This window comes from Manacus candei, unplaced genomic scaffold (assembly GCF_025592945.1).
Source record: "Manacus candei isolate 608988 ecotype Guabito, Panama unplaced genomic scaffold, ASM2559294v1 h1tg000002l, whole genome shotgun sequence".
Classification (NCBI taxonomy): domain Eukaryota; kingdom Metazoa; phylum Chordata; class Aves; order Passeriformes; family Pipridae; genus Manacus; species Manacus candei.
In genome coordinates, this window is record NW_026138050.1 from 13,971,125 (window position 1) to 13,997,796 (window position 26,672).

At 55.8% G+C, this 26,672-nt stretch overlaps 2 protein-coding genes and 1 long non-coding RNA gene across 4 annotated transcripts; 2 read left to right on the forward strand and 1 right to left on the reverse strand.

The window, feature by feature from the left end:
- The first annotated feature begins 1,339 nt into the window (after positions 1–1,339).
- Positions 1,340–18,070, forward strand: PGAP6 (post-GPI attachment to proteins 6). Of its 2 annotated transcripts, none has more exons than XM_051780590.1 (13): positions 1,340–1,473; positions 5,502–5,679; positions 7,228–7,435; positions 7,543–7,676; positions 8,064–8,329; positions 9,499–9,827; positions 10,543–10,636; positions 11,242–11,365; positions 11,963–12,099; positions 13,929–14,107; positions 15,098–15,244; positions 15,644–15,760; positions 16,279–18,070. In XM_051780590.1, exons 1-13 carry the CDS (start codon positions 1,371–1,373, stop codon positions 16,573–16,575), a joined length of 2,313 nt encoding a protein of 770 aa, XP_051636550.1. In that variant the 5' UTR covers positions 1,340–1,370; the 3' UTR covers positions 16,576–18,070. The 2 variants fall into 2 exon arrangements, with proteins under 2 accessions (XP_051636550.1, XP_051636560.1); XM_051780600.1 differs by having other exon boundaries at positions 7,576–7,676.
- Positions 18,071–18,167: 97 nt separating this feature from the next.
- LOC127468634 (uncharacterized) lies at positions 18,168–18,735 on the reverse strand. The gene is made up of 3 exons (XR_007903626.1): positions 18,606–18,735; positions 18,427–18,545; positions 18,168–18,286 (listed from the first exon to the last, which is right to left on the reverse strand). It is a non-coding gene; the product is annotated as an uncharacterized LOC127468634 (long non-coding RNA).
- Positions 18,736–19,836: 1,101 nt separating this feature from the next.
- On the forward strand, positions 19,837–22,957 carry MRPL28 (mitochondrial ribosomal protein L28). Its single transcript, XM_051781699.1, has 5 exons — positions 19,837–20,184; positions 20,266–20,418; positions 21,271–21,405; positions 22,012–22,098; positions 22,541–22,957. Exons 1-5 carry the CDS (start codon positions 19,897–19,899, stop codon positions 22,616–22,618), a joined length of 741 nt encoding a protein of 246 aa, XP_051637659.1. The 5' UTR covers positions 19,837–19,896; the 3' UTR covers positions 22,619–22,957.
- The last annotated feature ends 3,715 nt before the right edge of the window (positions 22,958–26,672 follow it).

Below are 26,672 nucleotides of genomic sequence, written 5' to 3' on the forward strand. Positions count from 1 at the left end.
TGAAAAAATAGGTATTGTAACATGCTGTGGATCTGACTCTGTCTCGTGTGAGATAAGCTTGATTAATGCTCAGATCTTTGACTTTGAATCTCAGTTTTTCTCCTTTAAGAGGAAAATAACTATAAGTAGAAAGAGCATCGCAGGAAAGTAATTCATAAGGATTGGCTGAAGATGAGCTGATACCTTTTAAAGTGGAGTTGAAGGCTAAATTAATGTAGAATGAGAACAGAGGATTGATTTGTTCTTCTCTTAGAAGGAGAGCTCTGAAAATCCAAGGATAGTATCATGCAGGGACAAATGGAAGTGAACTAAGAGTGAGCAAATTTAAGCTGGGAATGAGAAGAACAGTCCTTTCCCATCCCAGGCTTTATGTGCTCAAGCTTCTGGGCTGACTTCAGGAAAGTCTTCTCCTGAATGAGATGAGGGCATTGCTAGCTCTGAGCACATAAGGTGTTCTGACTGGGCTTTTGGTGATGTCAGACCTCCTAGGAAATGACTGGCACTTCCCTATGGGATTTCCTTCCTGTACCTAATGAACTTATCACAAGTGTATCAGGTCTGTGAGAGCAAGAACTAAAGATTTCAGCTCCCGAAGTAGAAAGTCCATCTGGACTGGAAACAGGTCTGAAGTCCTCAGCCAAGCTGACCTCGAGTGATGGGGGTTTTGCCTGAGCAAGGACTGAGATATTTCCCAGGCTGCATTGTTCTGCTGGGAAACACGAACACATCAGAAGGTATCCCAAGGAAAAGGCACGTAAAGGGGAAGATTCCTGACTCTTTTGAAGTCAGCTGCAAAATCAGAGAATGAGTTGACCATGCCTGTAAAAGCCACATCTCCCGTGAGTCCTATGAACGCGGCAGATACGTGGGAGCAGAGAAGGCAATCGGACTTTCTAGGAACGAGTATAAAACCACCCTTCAGACTGCAGGGCCGAGCCTCCCCAGTCATTTCCCTTCTGCAGGGCTGAGCGTCCCCAGTGATCTCCCTTCCAAGCGAGGGCACAGTGGGCTGCCCGGTTATGACCGAGGCATGCTGATATTTGTGATTTCAGCTTAAACCCATCTTAAATCACCATCTGACTCGGCCTTCACGGCAGGGAGAAGCAAACCCGCGGGGCTCCCGCGGGAGCATCACCACCGGCACCACCCCGGAGCTGTCTGCCATGGGGATGCTCCGGTCCCCGGCGGTGGCACTCGGGAGGGCAGCCGCGGCTCCTCGCTCGCCGTGATCGGGAGGCGGTCCCGCGGGGGGGGCCGGTCGGAGGCCGGTCCGGGGCCGGTCCGGGGCGGGGCGGGCGGCGGAAGCGGCGGCGGCGGCGGCGGCGCTGCGGGGCGGGCGGCGGGGCCGGGGCAGCGGCGGACGGGCGGCCATGGCCATGGCCGGGGCAGCCGGGCCGCCCCTGCCGCGGCTGCTGCTGCTCCTGCTGCAGCTCCTGGCGCTGCCCGCCGGCCGCGGAAACCGCACCGGCCCCGGTGAGTCCCGGCGCGGCGGGAGCGGGGGGACCGGCGGGGCTCGGCGGGGCCGGGGGGCGGCCGGCGGGGTCCCGGGAGGGGAGAGGCGGCGGTGGGAAACCGGTTGGGTTGTGTTAGAGGGAGCCCCGGGAGCTGCCCCGCATCCCGCGGCTCCTGCCGGGGTGGCTCGGCGGGGACTTTGGAGTGGTTTCGTGCTCTCCCGAGGGATTCGGGGGCTCCTGAGCATCCCCGGGGGGCAGCGCCTGTGCCGGCCCTGCGGAGCAGCGGGAGGTCGGGCCAGACCCGGAGCGTTCTGCTGTGTTGGCAGCGGTTGTTTTCCTTGGCTTTGCCTTGTTTTTAGGTTACTTTACTTCCAGCGCATCCAGACGGATGGACAGGAGCGGGGCTTTTGGCAGAGCGGGGGGTGCTGGGGGTGCGGGAGCCGTGTCCCTTCTCTCCGGAGGGTCAGCCAGCTGCTGTGGCGGTGGAGAGGCTTGGGGAGGTGAGGTTGTTCACCTGCTCACCCCGTCGCGGGGGTCGGTGGTTATCCGCTGTCGATGGTGGTTATCGCTCCCACATAGTCCGCAGAGCGCGGGTTCTGCTCGGGGAGCCAGGGGTGAGATGGCCCCGTGCCCCAGGCCCACCCTGCTCTGGCATCCTGCTCGCTGGGTTCCCAGCCCTTGGAGAGCTCCGCTGTGCCTCAGGTGTGGTGCTGGGTTTGTCCCGGCGCCGTCCCGCCGGCTGTGGGAACGGCTCTGCAGGGAATGCCTCCATAGGGAATGCCTCCGTAGGGTTACGTCTGGGCACTGCGAAAGATCGGCTCCTTCACAGAGGAGCGAGAGTCCCTCGCTCTGCAACATTTCTACGTGGATTTTCGACCCCGGAGAAAGGAACGGGGTTTTCTGTTACGTTGTAAATGGCCAAACATCCTGCCACATAGTCCTGTCTTGTCTCCAATCGGGCTGAACATCAACTCTGTAGCTTTAGACAGCGTCTGCTTTGAAATGAGAGCTTCGTCCCTTTGATGGGAAGCCCTGTGAAACCACCAGTCAAGGTATTATTTCCTAAAACTACCATGAGATCATCTTTGGACAAACAAACTCAAGCTGTACGAGGTGACTCTTTACTCTGAAATTGAAATAATGCGTCTCCTCTCAGCATCATCAGGGATTCTACTGCATTCTGTTTCTCTTAAAAGCACTTTTGTTTTTTGCATAATACATTTGAAACCTGCTTATGCAAAATCTGTATGGGAGAAGATGAAAACAGCATCCATTTGACAGGTCCCTTGCTCAGTTTAAAGCTTGTTTTACGTCATGGGACAGTCGAGGGGGACTTTCCAGGTGTTGCCAAGCAGACTGAATAGATTGGGATGGACACATAGGGAGCACAGCTAATACCAGAGTACTCTGTCGATGCAAATGGAGTACACACCTCCTCTGCTGTGACCTGTCTTTCTGGCTTTTCTCTACTGATGTTCCGTTTATCTGCCTGTGGTATTTCCTTGTCAGCCCAGGCAGAGGTGCCCTGGGAGTCACATACCTGCTCTCTGGGTGCAGCTGTCCAGTGCAGCCTGTGAGTGGGGGCTTGGCCCTTGTCACCACAAGAAGCTGTTTCTCAGTGGACTTTGTCCACAGCCCCAGCTGCTGCTTACCTGGTGACAGGCAGTGTGTGGGCAGGGCAGGTCTGCCTGCCTTTGACCTGCTAATGCGCTGGAGCTCACTCTGTATAATTGACCAGTCCTTAATAAATAGCACTGCTGATTGCTGGAGTTTTTAATTTTGCAGTCTGCCTGCCCTCTCCTCCCCAAAAAACCACACAAATCATGCTTTGGCTTTGTGAGGACGTGCAGGATGGGTGGTGACCGTGGCTGACAGCTGGTGGGGTTGGAGCAGCAAGTTGTAGGTTGCCTGATGGGACCTGTTGCGTTGAGCAGGACTGCAACCCTAATCATGCCTTGTGTCCCTGCCTACCCTCATCCTGTGCCCAGAGATCTCCATGGACTGCCAGAAAGGAACATGCCAAGTGCATGCAGGGTGTGCTGGGGACATAGACACCACTGATGAAAGCTCCTTTCCATAGGCTTTGTGTGTGAAATGTTCCCGGGCTTGCAGGGGATCACAGCCAGCTCTTGTCCGCAGTCCCCACGCACTGCGCTGGAGTTCCAGCCAGGGAGCATTTGCTTGAAAAGCCCCTTTTGTGCGTGACCCCGGTGTGGGGACGGCAGTGGGACAGCTCTGCCCACAGGCTGTGGACTCCTGGCTGTCCTGCTCGGAGCTCACCTTCCCCGTGACCTTTCCTGCCTCCGTGCACTGCTCTGATCCCTCGGCCGGACCCCGCGGCAAGGTCAGGCGGCCGCGCTCTTCCTCCATGAGCAAATCCTCCAGCTGGCTTGCGTGGCTGGTATTTCTTGCTTTCCTGTTTCCTCCTTTCCCTGCTGGGCTTGCAGGGTGCCCGCAGGCTTTGGCTTGGTAATTTGCCAGGGAGTTAAACCCATGATTACCGTTCCTGTCTCTTTGCGGTGCCGTGGGTGCAGGCCGGTGAGTGTCCTGCTTTGGGGCACAAATCGTAGTTCCTGCTAGGATTAGATCCCTCTTGGCAAGAAGTAGGATCTGGTCCCACTTGAGGGTCGTTCTCCTCTTTCTCTGGCATCTTTCTTGGGTCCTCTGTGTTTCCAGCATGACCCTGTGCAGCAGTGGAGGAAGGCAACTTAACCCACACTCGCTACTTATTCTGTAATAGAAATGATGAATCTGCCTCTGAAAGGCACCACAGTTTCTCTTCTCTCCAGAGAACTCCAAAGGAGAAAAGGAGCATCTGGAAGCACTCTGCAGAGATGTGAAGACATATCTTCTACCCCCTTGCTGAGTGTTATGAACCTTGTTTTTGGAGGGGCAGCATGGTCTTGGCTCTGCTGTCTCCGTGCTCTTTTATCCCTTTCTCCGCTCTGGTGTGATGCTTCTTTTCCAGCCCTGAGTTGCAGTCTGCTTGGTTTCATTAATGTATAACTTTGCAGGTGAAAGGATCATCAGGCTGGGGGTGATCCGTAGGTATAGCTACGGGATGGAAGGAGGGATAGTTAGTCCTGATGTCACTTTGACTGAGTAGCTGTTGTCCTCTTGCATGCCCTTTCAGCATACCCTGGGGCTGTTCTTGCTATCCCAGCAGCCCTTCTTTCAACTAGGAAAATCTTTAGAGTTTGGAAGGTACATCTGAAAGCAGAGTTACATTTGCAGCACATGAAATTTTCATCATGCTGTGTGTCACAGGGAGACACTACATGTGCCTGAGCTGAGTAAAATGGATACTCACAAAATGGTTTGGATTGGAAGGGACCCTAAAAATCATCTGTCCCTCTGCCATGGGCAGGGACACCTTCCACTAGACCAGGTTGCTCCAAGCCTTGTCCAGCCTGGCCTTGAACACTTCCAGAGATGGGGCATCCACAGCTTCTCTGGGCAACCTGTCCCAGTGTCTCATCACCATCACAGGGAAGGATTTCCTCCTAACATCTAATCTAAATCTCCCCTCCTTTAGTTTAAAACCATCCCCCCTGTCCTATCACTCTCTGCCCATGTAAAACAAACAAGGGCACAGCTCTTGCCTCTTGGCACCATAAACTGCTGCTGGGTCCTGGGGCCCCCCTGTGCTACCTGCACCCATCTGCTCTGCACTGTCTGCCCCAGGGTTTGCTGCTGCCTATTCCATCACCTTCTGCCATCAACCTTTCCTCCTCCCTGGTGTCTCTGGTGGTCTCTCATCTTCAGAGCACATCTCTCAGAGCATGGTTTAGGCATCTTTTAGTGCTCTCCTTCTCTGGGTGATGGTTCATTGCAGGGGTGTGGGTGGTTCTGGCTGGTTCATATCTGGGATATGTGATGATCATCATGGATCATCACATATCTAGTGGGACTGGGATGAGAAATCAGGGACTCAAAGGGCCCCTCTCCAACAAGATTAAGCTTCCCATGTGCTTCTGTGGGTGGATAAAGCCCTTGAGCCTGCCCTCAGCAGCTCCCCCACCAACTGCTGTGCTCTCTCCCTTCCAGACTCCCTGTATGTCTCCGAGTACTTCTCCCAGAGTGCACAGAAGCTGTCCTTCTACAGCTGGTATGGGAACGCCAAGCTCTTCCACTTCCATGTGCCAGAAGACACTGTGCTGCTCCGTTGGCTCCTGCAGGCATCCCGGGGGAAAGGACCCGAGTGCACCAGCATGGAGATCACAGTGTATGTATGTCCCTGTGCCAGGGATTGCCCACATGGGCATCCTGTCCTCTTGTCCTGGTTGCTCATGCTGGGGCTGGTTGGCTGTAGGAGGCTGGGCATCTGTTCCTCAGCTGCAGGAGCCACAGTTTCTTAATGTACAAGCACTGGATCTGTGTTTAAACCTGTAGGAGTGTTTTGTGTTCATGTTGCCAGTGAGTCTGGGGCTGCCTGTTGGACCTGCTGTCCAAGAGACCCCTTAGAGATGCTGGAGAGAGCTTCACAGTGAGGATGGTCTGCTGTTCACACAGAGGTGTTCCTGGACCTTTCTGTGCCTGGCAGGACCCTGCACATGGTGCCAAAGGATGTGGCAGGACTACAAGGGGCTTGAGTGCACCCAAACTGATTGGATGTGGACAAATTCTCCAGTACAGAGGAACTGAAGAGACTGGGGGCACTTTGGGAGGGCTGTGGCTGTGTGTGGAGCACAGGTAGAAGAAGAATGTCATGTCCTGCAAACATAAGAGCATGAGAAGATTGTAAATGCAATTTAAGTGCAAGAATTGGGGTTAAAGCAGTACTTGACTTGTTGGAAGATTTGAGTTCAAAAACCTGGAAGAATGTTTGGAGGGTAACAGGTTTCCTGGGCAAGTCGTGCCCATGGAGACATGTGGGTCTCCGACACCCAGTTCACAGAGGTCTTGGGAGTGACTGAAGCTGCTTGGCTTGTGCTTCCCTGGTCTGTCCTGGGCACAGACCAGTGCTCTTAGAAGCTGCTCTCCTGAGCAGCCTGTCACAGGCTTTCTGCTTCCCAGAAAGCTTTCCTGTAGTTTGGGCATGTGAGGGACAAGATAGCAGCTAAATGATCCCCTAAGAAACAAAGGCTAACCCAGACAAGCTCCAAGGGGTAACAACATACCACCTGTCACATTTGCTTCCTGGACCCATTACATTCTGCTGCAGAGCAGCCCAAAAGCGAGCAAATTAAATGCCAAATTGACTGAATAAATATCTTGCATGTTACTCAACTGCATGTGTTCCTGCTACGTCAAACGCTGGGCTGCTTATCTGGAAAGCAGAAGTGCTGGGGAACTGAAGTCTGCAATATGGGCCTCCTTGTAAGCATCTTTTTAGTCTGTCTGTCTACCCTTCTTAAAAGAGGAAATAGGAAGATTCAGATCTTAGCTGGAAAATGAAAGCTCTTTGTGGATGGCTTCCCCTATAAGGGGAATTTGCTGATGGTTGTAAAGAAGGAGTAGTCTTGCAGCTGGGGCTTAACCTCAGTAAGTGTTGGAAATTTGCTTCCAGGCTTGATGGAACCATGTTAATCCTTATCTTAATAATCAGCCAAGTTACAGCAATCTCTGAATAAATCCTGGATAAGCTAATAGCAGCCAGTCCTCACCGGATGAAAACGAGGGCTCCTGTGTTCCACTTGGAAACGTGGGGGTTTCCAGCCTGCTCCCTCTCCGATCCCAGGCCAAGCTGGGTGTCCTCTGAGTTTGTACCCCATTTTATCTTTCCAGTGCCTGTACAGCCCTCGGTTCATTGGCACTCTGGTTTCTCTCACAGGCACTTTCGCCACGGAGCCCCTCCCGTGATTAACCCCCTGGGCACTCACTTCCCTGCCAACGCCACCGTCCGTCCCTCCTACAACATCAGCATCGCCCTGAGCAGCGCTGTGCAGAACACCACCTTCGTGAACGTCACCACCCCGGCGGCAGGGGACTGGTTCATCGCTGCCCACCTGCCCGAGGCCGCCGGCAGGATCGAGGTGAAGGTGAGGAGGGTCCTGCCGAGGGTCCCGCGGAGGGTCCCGGCCGCACGGCCCTGCCCGGTGTGTCTCCTCACAACCACAGCTGACCCCTGTGCTCTCCCCTCCCGCAGGGTTTCTCCACTCCATGCCCCTATATGTTCCAGGCAGATATGTTTGTGCTCAGACTCACTGATATGCCTGTCCTGGAGCCTGGTGTTCCCATGCCACACACCGTTGTCTCGCCTGCTAAGCCACTGCATGTCAAGTGAGTGAGGGCAGCGGGTGAACAGAGGGGCATGGGGGGGGGGTGTGAGGGATTTCCCAAGGGAGCTGCTTAGGGGGAAGCCACTGTTGTTCCCATGTGGGGCTGGAGCTGTGGGGGGTCTCTGAGCCTGTCTGCTGAGCCCCCTGCAGCAGTGGTAGGGTTTGCACGGGGAGCACACGAGCACCCTTCTCCAAGTCTTCCCACGTGGTCATAGAGGTTCGACTGCGTGAACTTTAGTTCTTTGAGATGTTTCCCTTGGGAAGGATTTTCACACCACCAACCAGGGCAGTCTAGTTCTTGCCGCAAAGCCCTGGGGACTGTGGTGGGTCATGGCTGGCTTGCACTGAGAGTACAAGCTCTGCAAAGTGCTGTTCCCTCCTCCCGCAGGGTCTTCGTCCCCAAACACGCCGCGGGGATGCGGTTCCAGCTGCGGAGCTGCCTGACAAGTGACCAGAAAGCGTGTGCTGTGCGGGTGGTGCTGGGCTCCATCACACTGCCCCAGTCCTTCCAGAAGACCCTCACCTGCACAGGGAGTGCAAACTGCAGCCTGGCCCTGGACTCGCCCCCCTGGGAGAAGTGGCTGCAGATCATGGTGGAGAGTCTCGGCACTGCCAATGCCAGCGTGTCCATGGAGATGCTGGCTTCTTTCACAGGTGGGATCCCGCTTCCTCCAGCCCTGTGGAAAGGACCAGAGGGAACTTTGTGTCTGCTGTGTCTCTCCTGGGCCTTTGGTTGCCTGGCTGTGGTGGCCTGCATCCCCCAGCATGCTGGTTGCCTCCTCTTGGAGGCCCAAGGCCTAATCGTTGCTTTGGGGTCAAAAGTGAAGGCTCCAGTGTCCACTCCAGAGTGACACTTACTAGAGCTGCCTGTTTTGGAAATGCCTGAGAAGTTCAGGGTCTCTGAAGCAATGACCTTTTCCAAAGGTTGTTTGGGAAGCAGTGACTGGCTTAAGATTTGGTGTGAAGAATAGTTTGGGGTGGGTGTACCAGACTAATGCTGTGTTGACTATCAATTGGCCACAAGCAGGTTACGGACAGGAAACCATCTCACAGAGGTTTACATGGGGAAATGTCTGGGGCTGTAGTGAGGGGATGTCCCCATTTCAGGTGACACCTTGTGACTCAGGGGGTCACAAGTCCCTTGTGGTGTCTTTGCATCCTATTACCTGACCATAATCCCTGTTTGACTGCTGGAAGCTCACCAACTAGGTACATTTTTAAAGCTTTCTTCTGCTGGGGGTTCTGCCATCCCCTCCTCAAAGCAGAGCCTCATCCTGTGTGCTGGAAGGCCTGGCACAGGCGTTAGAGGGGAACATAAGAGTCTTTGGGAGCAATGGACAGGCTCCAGCACTGGGACTCTTAAGTGTCACACTCAACTCCATCTGTCATGATGGCTTGTGCCTGTAGCTTCACTGGGTTGGCTTCTCCTTCCTGCTCAGCCTTGTCTGCTCATGTTTGGGGAGCTGGGAGAGACTTTTATGCAGCCTGTGGCTCTGGGACAGCTGAGTGCTCAGCTCTGCTGCTGGCTAGTGAGTAGTCCCTGGGTACCTTGAGGATGCTGTGTTATCCCTTCTTCTCTTCCCCCGTCCCTGCAGCTCCAGGGTGCTTCCACCCACTGTACTGCTGTCTGGCTTCCAGCACTGTCCCAGCTTGTGGATGCTCCTCCTGCAGAGGTGGTGCCTTTCTGGGGCTGCAGCCAGTGCTGCAGTGATGAACACCCCCCCAGTTTGTGCTATCACTTGGAGGGCTGGAGCTGCTGGGGTCTGCCTGGGTGAGGTGCTGGTCCTGGCTGTGCTGATTCCTCTCCTTCTTATGCTTTACAGTTTGCAGACCAGGAAGCGCCAGTTCCTTCCTTAACTTCATCAGCCTAAACCAGAGCCAAGCTGGTGCCAAACCAGGTACCACAGGGGCAGCAGGGAGCTCTGCTCAGGCTGCTGGAGAGTCTCCACACAACACGTCTGGCCAGAGGAGCTCCTGCCTGCAGAGCCAGCCCGTGGTCCGTGAGGACCTGGATGTTGTGTCCGTGCGCTACAGGCTCCTCAACGGTCCCAGCGTGCCCGTGAACTCCCTGTCCCCGACCCTGCTCCTGCTCAACCTCAACACTGGCATGGACAGTGGGGGCTCCCTCGTGGTCAGTCTCCTGCTTAACAAGGTGAGGGGGCTGACTGATGGTTGTGCCCCCTTTGCGGGGCTTTGTCCCTGCTCTTGGGCGTGTTTGCCAGCACACTCCAGGGGTTGTGGGACTACTTCTCTTTCTTTCTGTTGCTACAAAACACTCTGAGCCTGTTCTAGCTGCTTCCAGCATGTCCCACCTGCCAGTTCCAATTCGAATGCCTCAGCTTGCGGCATGTGGCGGCGGTGACGCAGAGGAGACAAAACGGGAAGCAGCTGCAGTGCCATCCTCTCCACGGGAGCCTGGCACCTTGCCACCAGGAGAGGAGGCTGAGCAGGGAAACCCAGGGATGTTCCTGCCCAAGTCACTCATTCCCAGTCTCCTACAGTGACCCCCCCAAAATCAGCCACCTGAAATTCTATGAAACTTCCCGAGGGCTGGAGCAGGGCTCAGCCCTGATGTCCTGCAGCCTCTGGCTTGTGCCACCCTGTGGTGGTGTTGATGTGTCAGTGTCCCAGCTTTGGGGCAGTTCCCCCAGGAGGGTCTCTTGCCTTTTAGCCACTACATAACACGGTGGCAGCACAGGGTGAGGTGAACATGGGTTTGGTCAGAAACCTGCTGAATTGATGATGGGTGACCTGCAGGATTTACTGTCACCTGCTGCTCCCATCTGCCATGGGCCCTGTGGGAGATAAACAGTGCAGGGGGATGGCATTGGGGTGCTGTGACATGGGACACTGCTCTGTTTGCACAGACATCTGTGAGCCTGGCCAATGCCACCGTGGTTGGATGTGTGAGTGCTGCCTCCCCGGTGCTGTCCCTCAACGCCACATGGAACTGCAGCACAGGTAGGAGAGGCTGGCACCTGCCACCAGCTCAGCTGGGCATCTCACTGCTCTGCTTTTAGACCTCATGGGCTGTCAGCTGACTCAGGACTTCGTGGGGTGTCCCAGGGAAACTGATTTTGAACTGACTCAGGACTTTGTGGGGTGTCCCAGGGCAGCTGATTTCGGAACAAACCCTCCTGAGGTCTTTGTGCTGGCACATTCCCAGGGTGCTGGGGTGCAGGTGGTGGTTTGGCACCAGGAGTTAGCCTCCACCAAAGAAAGGTCTGGTTACCAGCTGGGGCTCTTCCAGCCTTCTTAGCAGGAGGTTTGGGGATGGTCAAGGCATTGCTGGTGTGCAGAGAAGCTAAGCTCTGCACTGGAGGAGTAGCCAAGACAACAGGCTGTTCCAGGTGCCCTGTGCTGTGCAGACAGGTACTGAGAATTGAGATGAATGAAAAAACAAGGGTCTTGGGAGCAGGGGTCCTCTCCATCCCCCTGGTGCCTCCTGAGCATGGGAGCAAGGAGCCACTGGAGCATCTGATTCCTGTGTGATCAGTCTCAGCCTGGGGTTGTTGTGGACCCTTCTTCCCAAGTCTGGTCCATCACAGCACCCTGTTCCCTTCCAGCTTTTTCCCAGGGCTACCCTCTGAGCGTGAGCACATCCTCTGCAGAGGCAATGCTGATTGTCCTGTACCCTCAGACTGATGACTGGTTCCTGTCCCTGCAGCTGCTCTGCCCAAAGGGCCAGGGGTGAGTCTGGTGTGTCATCCCACCCTGGGGCCTGTTCAGAGCACTCTGCCTCCAAATCCCACTGGCCTTGGCTCGTGTGAGCAAAACTGACCCTCCATCCTCACCTCTGGGAGGGGGGAGGCAGTGGGCACCCAAACAGCTTAACCAGTGTCAAGCTGGCACATATCATGCAGACTGCAGATGGCAGAGCCTGCCTGGGTGAGCTTCCCCTTCCCCTGGTGGATTTTGAGGTGATAAATTGGGAAATAATTGCTGCTGTTACCCTTTTGGGAGGTCTTAGAGTTGTAGGCAGCTGTGTCCATACTCCTGCAGTTTGCCTCTGCTAGTTTTCTGCCTGCTGGGATGAGTGCATGATGTAAAAGAGTGGTGGTGACAGTGGTCTGTCATGGGGGTCTGGGGAGAGCTGACACCCACCCGGACATCAGTTTGGCAGTCCGGGTGGAGAGGGAGTAGACTCTGCTCTGAGGTCGTAGGAGGGATGGAGCAAATCTCCAAATAGCAGGGAGCTTGCATGCAGGAGCACGGTTAGATCCTTGGGAGCAGGGCTCAGGGCTGCCCAAAGGTCTGGGGTGCCAAGGGGACCCGCTGTCCTTGCAGAGAATGTCCCAGTGCAGAAGCCAAAGTGACGGTGTTTGCGTACCTCACCCCCTGCTTCAACGACTGCGGCCCCTACGGGCAGTGCAGCCTCCTGAGGAGACACGGGTACCTCTACGCTGCCTGCAGCTGCAAGGCTGGTGAGTGCATTTTCCTGGGAAGCTCTGCCATCCTCCCCGAGGGGAGGACGCTTTGTAGGGCGGTGGTGTTTGGGATGGGGAGCCTGGGGTCTGCTGTGGCTGCCGGCGTCACAGCGCCCGGGGAAGCGCAGTCTGGGGAAACGCAGGGCACCCCAAGGGTGATGGGGAATTGGGCTTGGAGGCTCCCCGGGGCTTGGAGAGGTGTTTCTGAGCATCCCCAGAGAGATTAGGGAGCTTGAAAACGCCTATGTCAGAGTCTGTGCCTTTCAGGGAGGTTTGCTGTGTAGGTTCCTGGTATGGGATACAAGGAGTCCCTGTCTGTCTCCTGCCAAAAGCCTCAGACTTGGAGGTGCCCCTGGAGGAGGAACATCTGTGTCAGCTGCTAATTATCTTAATGGCCTGAGAGGATGGTGCAGTCTGTGCTGTGGGGAAGATGAGCTCTGCTGTGCTTGGGTGGCTCCATGTACCTGTTCTCAGCAGAAGGACAAGGCAAACTGTGGTTCCCTGCTGCTCTGGGCCTGAGCCAGGACCTCCCTGCTGCAGTGCTGATGATGGGTGAGGAGCGAGAGGGAGAGCAGCATCCTAATTTCCCCGAGGGCTGCCAGGTTCTGGGAAGCCCAGAGCACCTCAAGGGAACTGGGGAATCAGGCTGAGGACAGCTTTCCGCTGAATCACTCGCAGCAAAATGCCCCATCTGCATATTGGTGGCCCAGAAATAAACCAGGGAGAGCAGCTTCCCTGCTGCTCTCCAGGGGCAGAGCTGCTCTAGTGACTCTGGAATGGGATGGATGTTACTTTTAACTAAGCTCCTTGACCGTGGAGTGCCTGCACATCCCTCATCTGCCCTGAGGCTGACCTCCTTTCCTCCAAAGGAGGGCATGGGCGTCTTAATCTTTAATTAAAATCATTTAAATAATAAAAAAATGCAGATTTGTGTTTATAGAGGCTGTCTCAGTTCAGTCCTTGGTATCCAGTCAGAGGCTGAGAATTGTGCCCTGTGCCAGGCACTGTCCTTTAGGAAATTTTCACTCCCACCATCCTGTGCAGCCCTGGATGTCACCGTGGGCTGAGGCAGTGGGTTTGTTCACCTTGGAGGAGTTGGAGTGGGATCAAATTGCACTTTCTGCTGCCCATGGGGTACACCTAGAACTGGCTCTGCAGGGGGAGCACAGGGAAGGGCAGGAGCCCACAGACATAGGCTGCAGCAAGGAGGCTTCCACCTAAATCAAAGAAGACCAATCTTTTCCCCACCAGGCTGTGTGTCTTTGCACAGTATCCAGGTCTCCATCCTTGGAGATCTTAAAAAGTCAGTTGGACAAGGCCCAGAGCAGCCTGACCTGGGTTTGGGGTCTGCCCTGCCATTACAGGTGGTAGGAGAGAAGCCCAATGGCTTCCTCAATGGTGGGGATCATTCTCCACCCTGGTTCCTGGGACCTGTAGGGATCTTGCAGCCAGCTCATACCATCATGTGAAGCAACCAAGCCTTGAATGCTGTTTCACAGCAAGGAGCGTGTGTGTTGAGTTGCTGTGAGGATGGAAAGTACCAGTCTAGGTGTAGGATGGCCTCTGCTACGTGGGAACAACCTGGGGGATGTCCTCAGAGCAGACATGGAGCTCTGCTGGGGTTCCCCAGCTTCCCACAGCAGAGCATGTGATGAGTAACGAGACCATCCTGAGGACTGTGTGTGGCTGATGGAGCGAGGGAGAGGAGGCTCTGGGATAGTCCAAGTGTGTGACTGCACCTCCTGAGGCATCCCAGGCTCCTGCTGGGGGCTGTGGGATGACAAGGTAGGGCCTGTGAGATCCACAGAAGCCTCTCTGCTCCGCAGGTTGGGGTGGGTGGAGCTGCACGGACGACACCAAGGCCCAGTCCATCGGGGCACAGAACTTGGCCACCCTCCTGCTCACCCTGAGCAACCTCATGTTCCTGCCAGCCATAGCAGTCGCTGTCTATCGCTACTACCTGGTGGAGGCCTCTGTCTACACCTACACCATGTTCTTCTCCACGGTAGGGACTGCCTTCTGTCGGGTCCCCCTCCAGCTCCCCCTGGGCACTGGGAATGCTGCACCAGAGAGAAGTCCTTGGTAGAGCAGCCCATCCTGGAGCTCCACAGGGAGCTTCTAGGATCATTAGACAAGCACCTCCATGGACATGTCGTGGAATCATGGAATTATGTTAAGGGGTTGGAATGGACCTTAAAGATCATCTAGTCCCAACCACCCTGTGTCATGGGCAGGGACACCTCCCACTAGACCAGATTCCTTAAGGCCTTGTCCAACCTGGCTTTGAACACTGCCAGGGTTGGGGCATCCACAGCCTCCCTGGGCAAGCTGTTCCAGTGTCTAACCACACTCACAGTGAAAAATTTCTTCCTAATATTTAACCTAAATTTCCCCTCTTTCAATTTGTACCCATTACTCCTGGTACTGTCACTACAGTTCCTGATGCAGAGTCCCTCTCCAGCTTTCCTGTAGCCCCCTTCAGATACTGGAAAGTTGCTGTGGAGTCTCACACAACCTTCTCTTCTCCAGGCTGAGCAGCCCCAAAATTCTCAGCCTGTCTTTCTCTTCTCCAGGCTGAGCAGCCCCAAAATTCTCAGCCTGTCTTTGTAGAGGAGCTGCTCCACTCCTCTTACCAACTTCATGGCCTTCTCTGGACTTGTTCCAACAACATGTTTCAGAGCTGGAAGGGGTGTTCTTTTCCCTGGGATCTTCAGCCCACACTGAGGGTGCTCATATTTGGGGCCAGGACCCCAGGGATGGAGATGGGTTGGAGCATTTTGCACTGGAAGGTGCTGTCCCAGGAGCTCCTGGCTGCTGCTGGGAGGGTGCAGGTTGATGTTTGTTCTTGCTTGCTTTCCATAATGCCACAGTGGTTTGGTGGAGCTTCCTGGAGGCACTGCCTGCTGTGGGCTGAGCCTTCTCCTGCCTCTCCTTCCCAGAGCACTGTGTGGTGCTGCTGGATCCACCTGGCCTTTGCTTTTGTCCCTGGCTGCAGTTCTACCACGCGTGTGACCAGCCGGGCGTTGCAGTGATGTGCATCATGGACTACGACACGCTGCAGTACTGTGACTTCCTGGGCTCCGTGGTGTCCATCTGGGTGACCATCCTGTGCATGGCCCGGGTGAAGAAGATCCTGAAATACGTGAGTGTCAGGTAACCCCGCGTGGCCCGGCCAGCCCTGAGCCAGCCAAGCCACAGGTGGCCACGCTGAGCCCTCTCACCTCTGTATTTTAATGACCAGCCTGGTGACAAAGCCTGTTTGTCACCCAGTGCCACCCTGATTTTTAAACCAGTGGGTTTGTTTTGTCCCAGGAGTTTGGCTTGTGAACCTGCATGCTTGGAGGGACTGGGCCTGAAGGGACTGAGGTTTGGGGGAAAGGTTTGTGGGTTTTCTGGTTTCTCCATCTGAAGGTGTTTCTCCCAACTCTTGCACAGATGCAGGGCTGGGTGGCCAGGAGAGGTCCTCCCTGCCTCTGGCATGGCTGGCTGTGCTCTGGCAGCAGATGAGCTGCTGGTGGTAGTGGTGGTATCTCTTTTCCAGGTCCTTTTCATCTTGGGGACCCTGTTAATTGCCATGTCCCTGCAGCTGGACCGCAGAGGGGTGTGGAACATGATGGGTCCCTGCCTCTTCGCCCTCGTCATCATGATTGCAGCGTGGGTAAGTGAGGGCAGCCAGGCAGGACCTGCTGCCCTTTGCTCCCCTGCAGAGAATGATGGTGGCAGAGCAGCCTCAAGGCTCCAGCCCATCCACAGGTATGGCTTGGTCACCTTGAAACACCCAGCTGGAAGGGGCAGGGCAAGGGATTCACCTTCCAGCCCTCCACTAGCTGTCAGTGTGACCTGGGCACCACCAGTGTGACCCAGAAATCCCAGAAATCCCTTGGTTCTGGGTCTCAGCACAGTCCAGTGAGTGCAAACCTGGAGCTGCAGTGCTGTCCCAAAGCACTTGGCTGGTGCCCTGGCCAGGACCTATGGCATCTGTGCTGGGCTTTGGTGCCACAGCTGGAGGGGGCCTTTTGCACACAAGAGAAGGGCCCAAGAAGGGGAGAGGCCGCATTTCTCAGGGGCAGCAGGCACACCCTGCTGCTGGGAGGCTGGCAGATGCTCCAGGGTCAGGCAGACCCTGCCTGAGCTTCTGCTTGGCTGCTCAACCCCTCTGTGCTCTGACCCTCCCAGGTTCACCACGGAACCAAACGCAGACACTGCTACCCTTCCTCGTGGAAGCGCTGGGTCTTCTACCTCCTCCCAGGGATCACCTTGGCTTTCATTGCCATCTCAGTGTATGCATTCATGGAAACCAATGAGAACTACTACTACACCCACAGCATCTGGCACGTGCTGGTGGCCTGCAGTGTCGCTTTCCTGCTCCCTCCTCGGGACAAGCATAAGGAGCCCTGGGCTTGGTCCAAGAAGCTCACTTGTCGCTACCAGATCTGCCAGAACGACCGTGAGGAGCTCTACGCTGTGACCTGACCTGCCCAGCTCCCTCTCGTGGGGGTGGAGGGCTGGGGAAGCTGCTCTTTGCCTGGGCTGCCCCTCACACATGGTCAATCCTCTTACTGCTCATCCCCTGGCCAGGGGGGCCCAGTGTGGACCGGGTTTAAAGGTGAAGATGGTGGGCTGGTCTTGTGGAGACGAGTTTGAGGCCACCTCTGCTTTTCTGCTGGGATGGGGCAGGCTCTTCATGGTTCCAGATCAAGGAATAGCCTGTCCCCCACCTCCCCATGGCCCTAGGGGAAATGGCCAACCCTTTTTCCTCCCCCTGCTGCATCCATGAGGCTTGGGCTTTGCCCACGCTGAGCTGGAGCCAAGGCTTTGGCTGCTGGGCTCTTCTCTCTGCCCCCTGTCCTGGCAGAGGCCTGTGGGACAGGGGCTTCCCCTGCCATCCTGCAGTCAGCATTTGAACCCAAGAGAAGTTCTTCTGATCTGGGGGGCAAATGCTGCTGCATGCCCTTGGTGCTGATGGGGAGGGAGGAAGCTGATCTCTGGGAGTGCTGGGCCCTCGGCCTCAGCCTCCACCGGGGTCTGGAGCCTCTCTCCCTGTGAAACAGGTGTTGCTGCTCCTACCTGGTCCTGATTCGGGGGGGGAAGAATGAGGCTGGGACTTGGGCCCTGGATTCAGGATCAGACTTGGCACGAATGTGAAAAACCCCATGTGGGTACATGCAAGAGGCAGCAGTGGCATCTCAGCCAGAGCTGTGAAACCTGCAGCAGTGCAGGGTTTAGTGTAAGTTTGACTTGAGCTCTGTAAGGATCCAGGCTGCTGGTGTTCAGGGATTCACTGTTTTCCTCCTTTTTGGGGGGTTTGGTGTGGGCAGAGCTCTGCCTGGGTGGTCCAGGATGGTGCCTGAGCTGTACAGCCCTGCTTCTCCAGCCTGCTGTGCCTCAGAAGCTGGATGTGCTGCAGAGTCCTGGCTGATCTGAGGACACTGTAGTGTCTCACCCTGGCCAGGAGCATCACCATGGTCTCCTGAGGTGGCCATGGTCTCCTTTGCAGCGTCTGTCTCACTTTAGCCTTACTTTAGGGCACACAGAAAGCAAGGGCAGAAACTTGGCAACCAGGGAAGTTGTCTTTGCCCATCCTTAATCTACAGAAAAGGGCTCAAATCCATCGTTCCCTGCTGGTTTCATTCCAGCTGTGGTCGGTCTGGTGTGTGCTGCTGGGAGCCCCTCAGGTGGCTTTGGGGAGGAAAGAGCTACTAATGAAGGATTTGCCTCCTCGGGGTTATTTCTTTGCTTTGAAGAGCGCCCAGCTCAGCTCTGCACTTTATCCCTCTGCCTCCCCTTCCTCTGCAAACTCCCACTTTTTAAGCAGGACAAGCGAAGGACACTTGTCTGCACCCAGCAGTGTCACCCTCCCATCACCACCCGTATCCCCCATCTTTCATTTGCTGCTGCCATCCAGGACAGCATGGCAGGAGGGGGGATGTTGGGCCCTCAGGGCTTCCTCCAACTTTGACCACTTTTAGGCACTTTTTTCCCCCCTGTCTTGGTTTGCACAGCGGCGTTGTGGCCCCAGCCCTGTGGAGGTGACCGCCGCTCCTTCACAGCCGTGCCGTCCGTGCCAGGCCGCCGGGGTGGCCTGGGGGCCACCAGCGTGACCTGGGTGTGCTGCCAGCGTGACCCAGGTGCCACTGGTGTTGACATGGGTGCTGTTGGTGTGACCCAGGTGCCACCAGTGTGGCTGCATGCTGCCAGTGTGACCCAGGTTCCACTGGTGTGACCTGTGTGCCACCAGTGTCACCCAGCAGCTACCACTGTGATCTGGGCGCTGCTGGTGTGAGCCAGGTGCTGCCAGTGTGACCTGGGTGCCACCAATGTGACCTGGGTGCTGCCAGTGTGACCCAGGTTACCTTGGTGTGTCTGTGTGCTGACAGTGTCACCCAGGTTCCACTGGTGTGACCTGGGTGCCACTGGTGAGATCTAGGTGCTACCAGTGTGACCTGGGCACCACCAGTGTGACCCAGGTGCCACCAGTGTGACCCAGATGCTGTCAGTGTGACCTGGGCACCACCAGTGTGACCCAGGTGCCACCAATGTGACCCGGATGCTGTCAGTGTGATCTGGGCACCACCAGTGTGACCCAGGTGCCGCCAGTGTGACCTGGGTGCTGCTGGTGTGACCCAGGTGCTACCAGTGTGGGTGTGTGCTGCCAGGGTAACCTGATGCCACTGGTGTGGCTGGGTGTCACCGGTTACCATAGAAAGCAATAATTCCTCATCGGGCCTTTCCCTTCAGGGATTTCCGTGCTGGAAGCAGGAGAAGCTTTGGGGTGAGAAATCCCACTGACATGATTGTTTATTTTGTGTTTGATTGTTCGTTCTGCTTTGCCCTCCCACTGCTGGCCTGGCCCGAGCTTGGGTTGGTACCTGCAGCAGAAGGGGGGGTGTTAATTATTCTGGGTAAAATCTGAGCAAATTCCTGTGTCTGGGAAAAAAAAAAAAAAGGTTATTTTTTTTCTTTGCTGTTAATACCTGTGATTATTTTATACGGTAAATTTTAAAGCTTACGGTTTTATAATTTAATAAAGGTGACGGTATTTGCGGGCAGGCACGTGGTGGGTGCAGTCACAGAATCACAGAATTATTGGGGTTGGAAGCGACCTCTGGAGATCATCCAGTTCAACCTGGAGCGGGTGACACAGGAATGAGTCCAGGTGGGTTTGGAATGTCTCCGGAGAGGGAGATTCCACACCCTCCCTGGGCACCTGTCCCAGTGCTCTGACCCCCTCAGCGTGAAGAAGTTCTTCTGCACAGAATCACTGAATATCCTGAGCTGGGAGGGACCCGCAGGGATCATCAAATCCGCCTCCTGGCTCTGCACGGGACAGCCCAACAATGTCACCCTGTCCCCGACAGCCCTGTCCGAAAACTTCTTGACCTCTTGGTAGCTTTAGACCTGCACTAAAACATTCAAGGCAGCAGCTGTTGAGCCTGGAGAAGAGGAGACTGAGGGGAGACCAACTCAGGCCGTTGCCTCGGGGAGCCTGTTCAGTGCCCGAGCACCCTCTGGGGGGAAGAACCTTCCCCTGATATCCACCCAAACCTCCCCTGACACAGCTCCAGGCCGTTCCCACGAGCGTGCTGAGGTGCAACTCATGTGTTTTAGTTCAGCCCATCGCTCGTCCTGTCTCTGGGCTCCCCAGGGCGCCATCCCCTCGCACCGACCAGGCGAAACGCGGGCGCGGCGCGGCCCCTCGCGGCCGCCGTCGCGCCCCCCCCGCGGCAGCGGGGCGGAAGCGGAAGTGCCGGCGGTGGGTCCCGGTGCCGGCGGTCGGTGCCGGGTCCGGGGGCGATGCCGCTGCACCGGGTCCCGCCGCGGCTCTGGGCGGCGCTGCGTCTGCGGGAGGGCATCTGCGCGCGGCTGCCGCAGCACTACCTGGCCTCGCTGGAGGACGACACGCCGCCCACGCCGGTGCACTGGCGGCCGCACGGCCAGCGCTACCGGCGCAACCCGCGCACCGGGGCCCGCGAGCGCGTGCAGGACGTGCCCGTGCCCGTGTACTTCCCGCCCGCCGCCAACGAGGGGCTGTGGGGCGGGGAGGGCTGGGTGCGCGGCTTCCGATACGCGCGGAACGACAAGGTGAGCGCCGGGCCCGGGTCACCGGGCCCGCGGGGGGGACCGGGAGAACGGCCCCGTCCCTGACGGCCCGGCCGCGCCCAGCTCTCCACCAGGCTGCCCAAGACGTGGAAGCCGCAGCTGTTCCGGCGGCAGTTCTACAGCGAGATCCTGGACGCCACGCTGACCATCACCGTCACCATGCGCACCCTCGACCTCATCGACGCCGCCTTCGGCTTCGACTTCTACATCCTCAAGGTGCTCGGGGGCTCCCGGTGCAGCTCGTGGGTCTGTGCCCACTTGCCCATATGAGCTTGGAGGTGGTGGAACAGAGTCAGAATGTCCCGACCTGGGAGGGACCCACAAGGATCATGAGTCCAACTCCTGGCCCTGCACAGGACACCCCAACAATCCCACCCTGTCCCTGAGAGCATTGTCCAAACATTCCTTGAGCTCTGGCAGCCTTGGGGCCATGACCACCACCCTGGGGAGCCTGGTCAGTGCCCAACCACCCTCTGGGGGAAGAACCTTTTGCTGATATCGAACCTAACCCTGCCCTGGCACAGCTCCAGCCATTCCCTGGGTCCTGGCACTGCTCACACAGAGCAGAGATCAGAGCTGCCCCTCTGCACTCCCCATTCTGAGGAAGTTGCAGAGGAGTGATGGACTAAACTAAAACACATGAAGTTCCACCTCAGCATACTCACAGAGATGGCCCAAAGTTGTGTTGGGAGGTTGGGTTGGATATCAGGGAAAGGTTCTTCACCCAGAGGGTGGTTGGGTGCTGGAAGAGGTTCCCCAGGAAAGTGGGCTGAGTGGTGTCTCCCCAGTCTCCTCCAGGCTGAACAGCTCCTGCTGTTAATGTTTTAGTGCAGGCCTAAAGCTCCCAGCCTTTAATACCCTCTTGACTGGAGCTCTTGATATTAAAAACCAGAACCATGATCATGGTGGCTGCAGAACAAACCCAACGGATCTCTCCCCTCTCACAACGTGTGTCCTGAGCACCTCTGCAGTGCATGGATAACTTTCCAGTGCTGAGTGCTGGCAGACCAGCATGTCCCCTGTCAGCTGGTCCCTGGGTGCAGTTTGACTCCAGCTCTCTTTCCCCAGACCCCCAAAGCTGACATGTGCTCGAAGCTGGGGATGGACCTGAAGCGGACGATGCTGCTGCGCCTGGCACGGAGGGATCCCAGCCTGCATCCCAACGACCCAGCCAAGAGAGAGGCCATCTATGACAAGTACAAGGTGGGTTCCTGGCCTGCAGTGCCCACCCTGGGGTTTGTCCAGGCTGTCCAATCACCACCTGGTGCTCCAGGGTGTAAGGCAGAGAAAATCTAAACATCACCAGGTTTTCCTCGTCTCTCTGTGGGTTCCCAATCTCTGTGCTCACCATTTAGGAGCACAACAAGCAGTACTATGGCTGTGATTTGAGATCAGTGAGGGTCTGCAATAAGCACAGGTAGGAGCTGGCACTGCCAAAGCAGTGAGGATTTGTACTGACCCTGCAGTGAGGAGCCCAGAGTGCCCCTGGGCTGTTCAGTTTTGTGAGCTGGGGGTGGTTGCCAGCGTGGAAACATCACCAGCACCCACAGTCCATGGAGCTGTGCTGAGAAACAGCCCCAGAACTACACAAAAGAGAGCTGCAACTGCAGATCAGATAAAGCAGGACCTCTGCTAAGGAAGGAGGAGAGCAGGGAAGTGGGATTTGGTTGCCAGAAATGAGGGAAGAGTGTTATAAGATTTGTCCACAGTAATGTTCTTACTGGATCATCTTTATGTCCTGGACATAGAGAGGATTTGTATCTTGGTCACCTACAAAGATTGTACCACCTGCTCCTCCTTTTACCACAGGAATTTGTGATCCCAGAAGAGGAAGCTGAATGGGTTGGCTTGAGTTTGATAGAAGCCATAGAAAAACAGAGGCTCCTGGAAAAAAAGGTGAGTTCCTGAGGCAGTGCTCAGCACTGAGGTGTCATGGCTGCACATCCAGCTGAGCTGAGCAGCCTGAACACTCCTGAGCCACAAACCCTGTGGGGCTCCAGCTTCTTCAGGGATGTGTTCACCCACGTGCTTCAGGGCAGCTCTGATGGTGGGCAACGAGGGGAGGGAGGGAAGCTTTTTAGAAGGAAAGGGATCTCTGGGAGCTGCTGATGTTTCTCATGTGCTGTCAGGACTGGGGAAGCTGCTGAATGTCCCACAGGTGTCTGTCACCTCTGAGGGAGGACTAGAGAGCTGAGCAGCAGCTGTGGCTGGAGGATCAGCCAGTGAAAAAAGCCTGGTCACATCTTCCTCTGGTTTTACCTGTCAGCACTCCCTGAGCTCCCCACTGCACTGCTCAGGTTCACTCCTTCTCAGTGGTGTCTCCTCTGCTCTGCTGCAGGACCCTGTCCCACTCTTCAAGGTGTATGCTGAGGAGCTTGTCAACCGACTGAAAGAACAGGCAGCCCAGAAACAGTAGAAGAAAACAAGCTTCTGGAGCAGAACCTCTGCTGTGGATGGAGCTGTGGGGTTCAGTGGGTCTGCTGTCTGAACCACTCTGGTGGGGAAGGGGCCACATGAAGAGTGTGCCCAGGAGCATGTTATTGAAGTCTAATGACAGCCTAAATTCAGTGAGGACCTGCTCCTGTGGGCTGAGGAAGGAGTTTCTGTGCTGTGGCCTCTGAGAGTGTTCCTGTCAGACTGACTTAGTGTGGTTTTTTTGCCTGTACAAGCAGTTGGCTGCTGTTGAGAGCTTGATCATGATATAAAATGAAATATATTTTGGGAATATCAGTAAACTTTTCTAACTTTTCTCTGATACTTACTGCTCATGAGTGTGTTACAGCAGGGACTGTGAGACACTGTGCTGGTGTAACTCAGATCAGTCCCAGCCTTGTGCAGCAGACATGGTTGTGCCCCCAAAAGTGTGGCCCCAAACCCCTGCCTCAGCAGGTGGGGCTGGGCCACACAGCTCACTAACCTCTGGGTTACTGCCCTGTTTCTCTTTGAAATTGGTGACTTTTAAATCTTTCATTTTGTACAAATGTAGTCGAAATGGGTGTTGAAGCCTTTGCTGCTGTCTGGCAACAAGGGAGTGCAAAGCACTTGCCATAATTACAGGCTGGTGAACAGCACTGTGTCCCTGGTGTTGTTTGGAAGCTTCGTGGTCCTGCAGTGGGTTTCTGGGTGGATCAAAACCAGCCTCTCCCCCTCTCCCTTCAGCTCTGAGGGGAGGGACAAGCACAGAGCTTGCAGGCTGGACCTTTTGTGAGCTGTATCTCTGGATCATTACTTGCCCCCAGAAGAGACTTCTCCTTAACCATGTCTTGGGCTGAGACATGTTCCCCCTCTCTGGTTCATCAGGGCAAGTGCACTGCTCCATTTGTGAGCCACAGTGACTGAGGAGAGAGAAACTGGGCTTGTAGAGCAGAGTGTGGTTCGTCCCCTCTGCACTGGAGTGGAGGAGGACCACGGGGGAGTGGCACCCAGTTCCTTAAAGATTTGGGGGAGAAGAGATGCAGAGGCAGGTGCTGGGTAAGCACAGAGCCTCTGCAGGGCTGTGCTGGGGGTTGGGGTGAGGGACGTGGTTGAGTTGAATGTGATCTAAACAGCGTTTCATGAAGATCAGACTTCTCTGCTGCTCCTTGGGCCAGAAAAGGGGCTGGAGCCCTCCCCAGGGGTACTTGAGCCCCCCAGGGGAGTGTGGCACAGCCCCTGACTGGTAGGGCTGGCTGGTTAGGACTGCCAGGCTGAGGCTGTGCTGCCTCTGCAGGGGCACGGGAGGGACAGGTTGGGTGGCAAAAGCTGGGATGTTTCCAGCCTGTGTGTCCCAGCTCCAGTGAGTCCAGGTTCTCAAGAGCAAACTGGCACAGAAGGTCACATTTGCCTAATTAATGATTGTGCAGCTAGGCCAGCACAATGAGATTTGCTTATCTCCTCTCTCTGCTGCAACTGAGCTGAGTGGGAAGCTGCTGCCCAGCTCCTCGGGGACCCTGACACTCTGCCCTCATTAGAGATAATTAGCTAGGACAAGCTCCTTGTTTGACAGCTCTGCTCATCATTAGGGCCAGCGCAGCTCATGCATTTTAATGGAGCTCCTAGCAAAGCTCCAGACCGTGGCTCTGTCCTGGCCCCCCTCCATGGCTCTGCTGGAACGTGCCAGCACAACCCCGGCCCCTCGAGCCCGGCTGGCGCCTGCCTGGGTCCTGCTCTCAGCCCTGTGGGGGTCCCGGGTGCCTCACAGCTTCCCAGCAGTGAGGGGGCTCTTTGGGATGGCTGGGGGGGCAATTAGGAGCTGCTGCTCTGGACCAGGGGTGGGAGGGTTGGGACTGGGAGCTCTGGCTGCGTGTCCTCCCAGGGCCAGTACCGCCTGTCCTTGGACCTGACTGTCCTTAGTGCTGCTCACTGTGCAGGATCTGCGGCCTGGGGAAGGTTTGCTGGGTGATGAGGGGTAGAAGGAGCTTTTGGGCAGACCTGGGGGGAGCTCCTGTAGCACTGGGTGCAAGGGGTGCTGACAGAGGCACTGCAAGAGTGCAGCAGGAGCTTCTCTGTGGGAAGGGGGATGTGGAGAATCCTGACTTCTCAGCTGGAACCCTCCATTCTCTCATCCTGCCTTTGCTGAGAAACCTTGCCCTTGCTCTTTTCCTTACACCCATGTTGCACGTGGCCAGGAGATTCCCCCCAAGGATGTTCTTTCATGGAGTGCTCTGCTGCCTTGAGGAAAACTGGAAGCTGTGGACCAGGGGTGCTGCAGGCTCCAAGGAAGCAGAGTTGGAGCACAGAGAGCTGGCTGTCCCTCTGCTGGGCACAGAACCAAATGTCTCAGGTGGGGAGGGAGCCCCTGTGCAGCATTTGGGGTAGTCTGGGTTATGCCACCCCCAGCCAGGCTCCCTTGAGGAGGTGGAGGAACAGCTCAGGGCACAGTGTTAGACCTGTCCTGGTTTTACACCTGCTCATCTGCAGCCCTGGCTGCAGCCAGAGAGCTTGGTTCTGCCTGGGGGAAGGCGGTGGTGGTGATGTTTCCCAGTCTAGTTGGGCTCAGTCTGGCAGCTGGCTGGTTCCTGCACTTCCCTGACAAGGGGGGGTCAGAGGAGCTGGTACTTTTCCATTACAACATGCTCCCAGGAAGCACAGATGCCACAAACCCCTGGGTGTAAGTTGGGTGCTGTCAGCTTGAGGTTGCAACTGCACCCCAGGACAGGGGAAGGGCCTGGCTGCCAAGCACAGCTCAGACCTGAGCACTGCCTCGGGCTTCCACAAAGGTCACCAACCCACTGCTCCTGGCCCCAGGCCAGGCACTGGGAGTGCTGGAGGATCCTGAGGATCCCAGGCCCTGCAAATACCAACACGGGGCTGGGAGCAGAGAGCAGGCAGCTGGCAAGGACGTGACAGCCACCAACAGACTGCCAGAGCACCCTGCCCAGGGTCACCTTGGGCTTGGCAGCTAAAGACAAGGCTGGGATAGCAGTGCTTGGAAGGGGGAACAGGGAAAATGATCTCACTGAGACTGCAGTAGAAGGAAGGCAAGTGGAAGGCTGAGAGAGGCATGAGTGCTGATATCTGGGAAGGTAGAAGGTCGATCCAGGACTGAGGGATTCCTGTTTAATTCGTTCCTCGGGTGACAAAAACATGCCATTCTCTTTAACAGTCCCAGCAAGCCACAAACATGAAACTGCCCCTTGGAACATGATATTTGGTCCCACGTGCCAGCTGTGGAGGGGGCTTGGTGTGGAACCATCCCCAAACCCAATTCTGCAAAGTAATAAAGCAGAGGAAAAGGTTAATTGGGGAAAGTACCTAAACTGGAAAGGCCTTGAGTGGGATGGCTGGACTAATCCTGCTGTTTAGCAGTGGCAGGACACAAATACAGGCTGCACAGTTCTGAATTCTGAGGGCTGGGATCTTGAATCAACATTTGAATTTTGTCTGTTTCATTGTGACTCCCAGCAAGTCATGGATCCAAAAACCAGCTTGAGGTGAAGGCTGTGTTTCTCAACAAACTCACTTCCTTGTAAATTCCCAACTAACCTCTCTGTACTTAAACAGAGGAATATTTGGGGAGTATTAGTAAAAGCATCATGTCCCTGCCTTTCCTGCTGGTCTCATAGGTAAGCCTGTCTTTTCCCTCCTGGCTTGGAGGTTCTTGGTTTGGAGTTGCCACTGCAAAAGGATGTGACTTTTAGGAATGCTGTGAATCATCCCAAACCTGGTGTCAGCACAGGTCAAAATGTAGCCTGAAAGTCATCCCACATCCTATGGAGTTTATTAAGAACAGTTGAGAGCTAGAAACTCATCTGGGCAATTCCAGCAAATCTTTTCAAACATTGCTGTGGTGTTTGTTTTCAGATGAAATGGGGCTTGATTCCTACCAGAAAGCTGGACTGGGATGCTGAGGCTGTTGGGGCTGGGGGTACGTGCTGTGCTCACCCTCACAGCTTTGCTCACTCCTTGGGATTTGCTCTGTGGTGTTTAGAGGCAATGATAAACATCCTGGTGGCTCTGCCAGTGAGTAACACTTGTGACAAATCATTCTG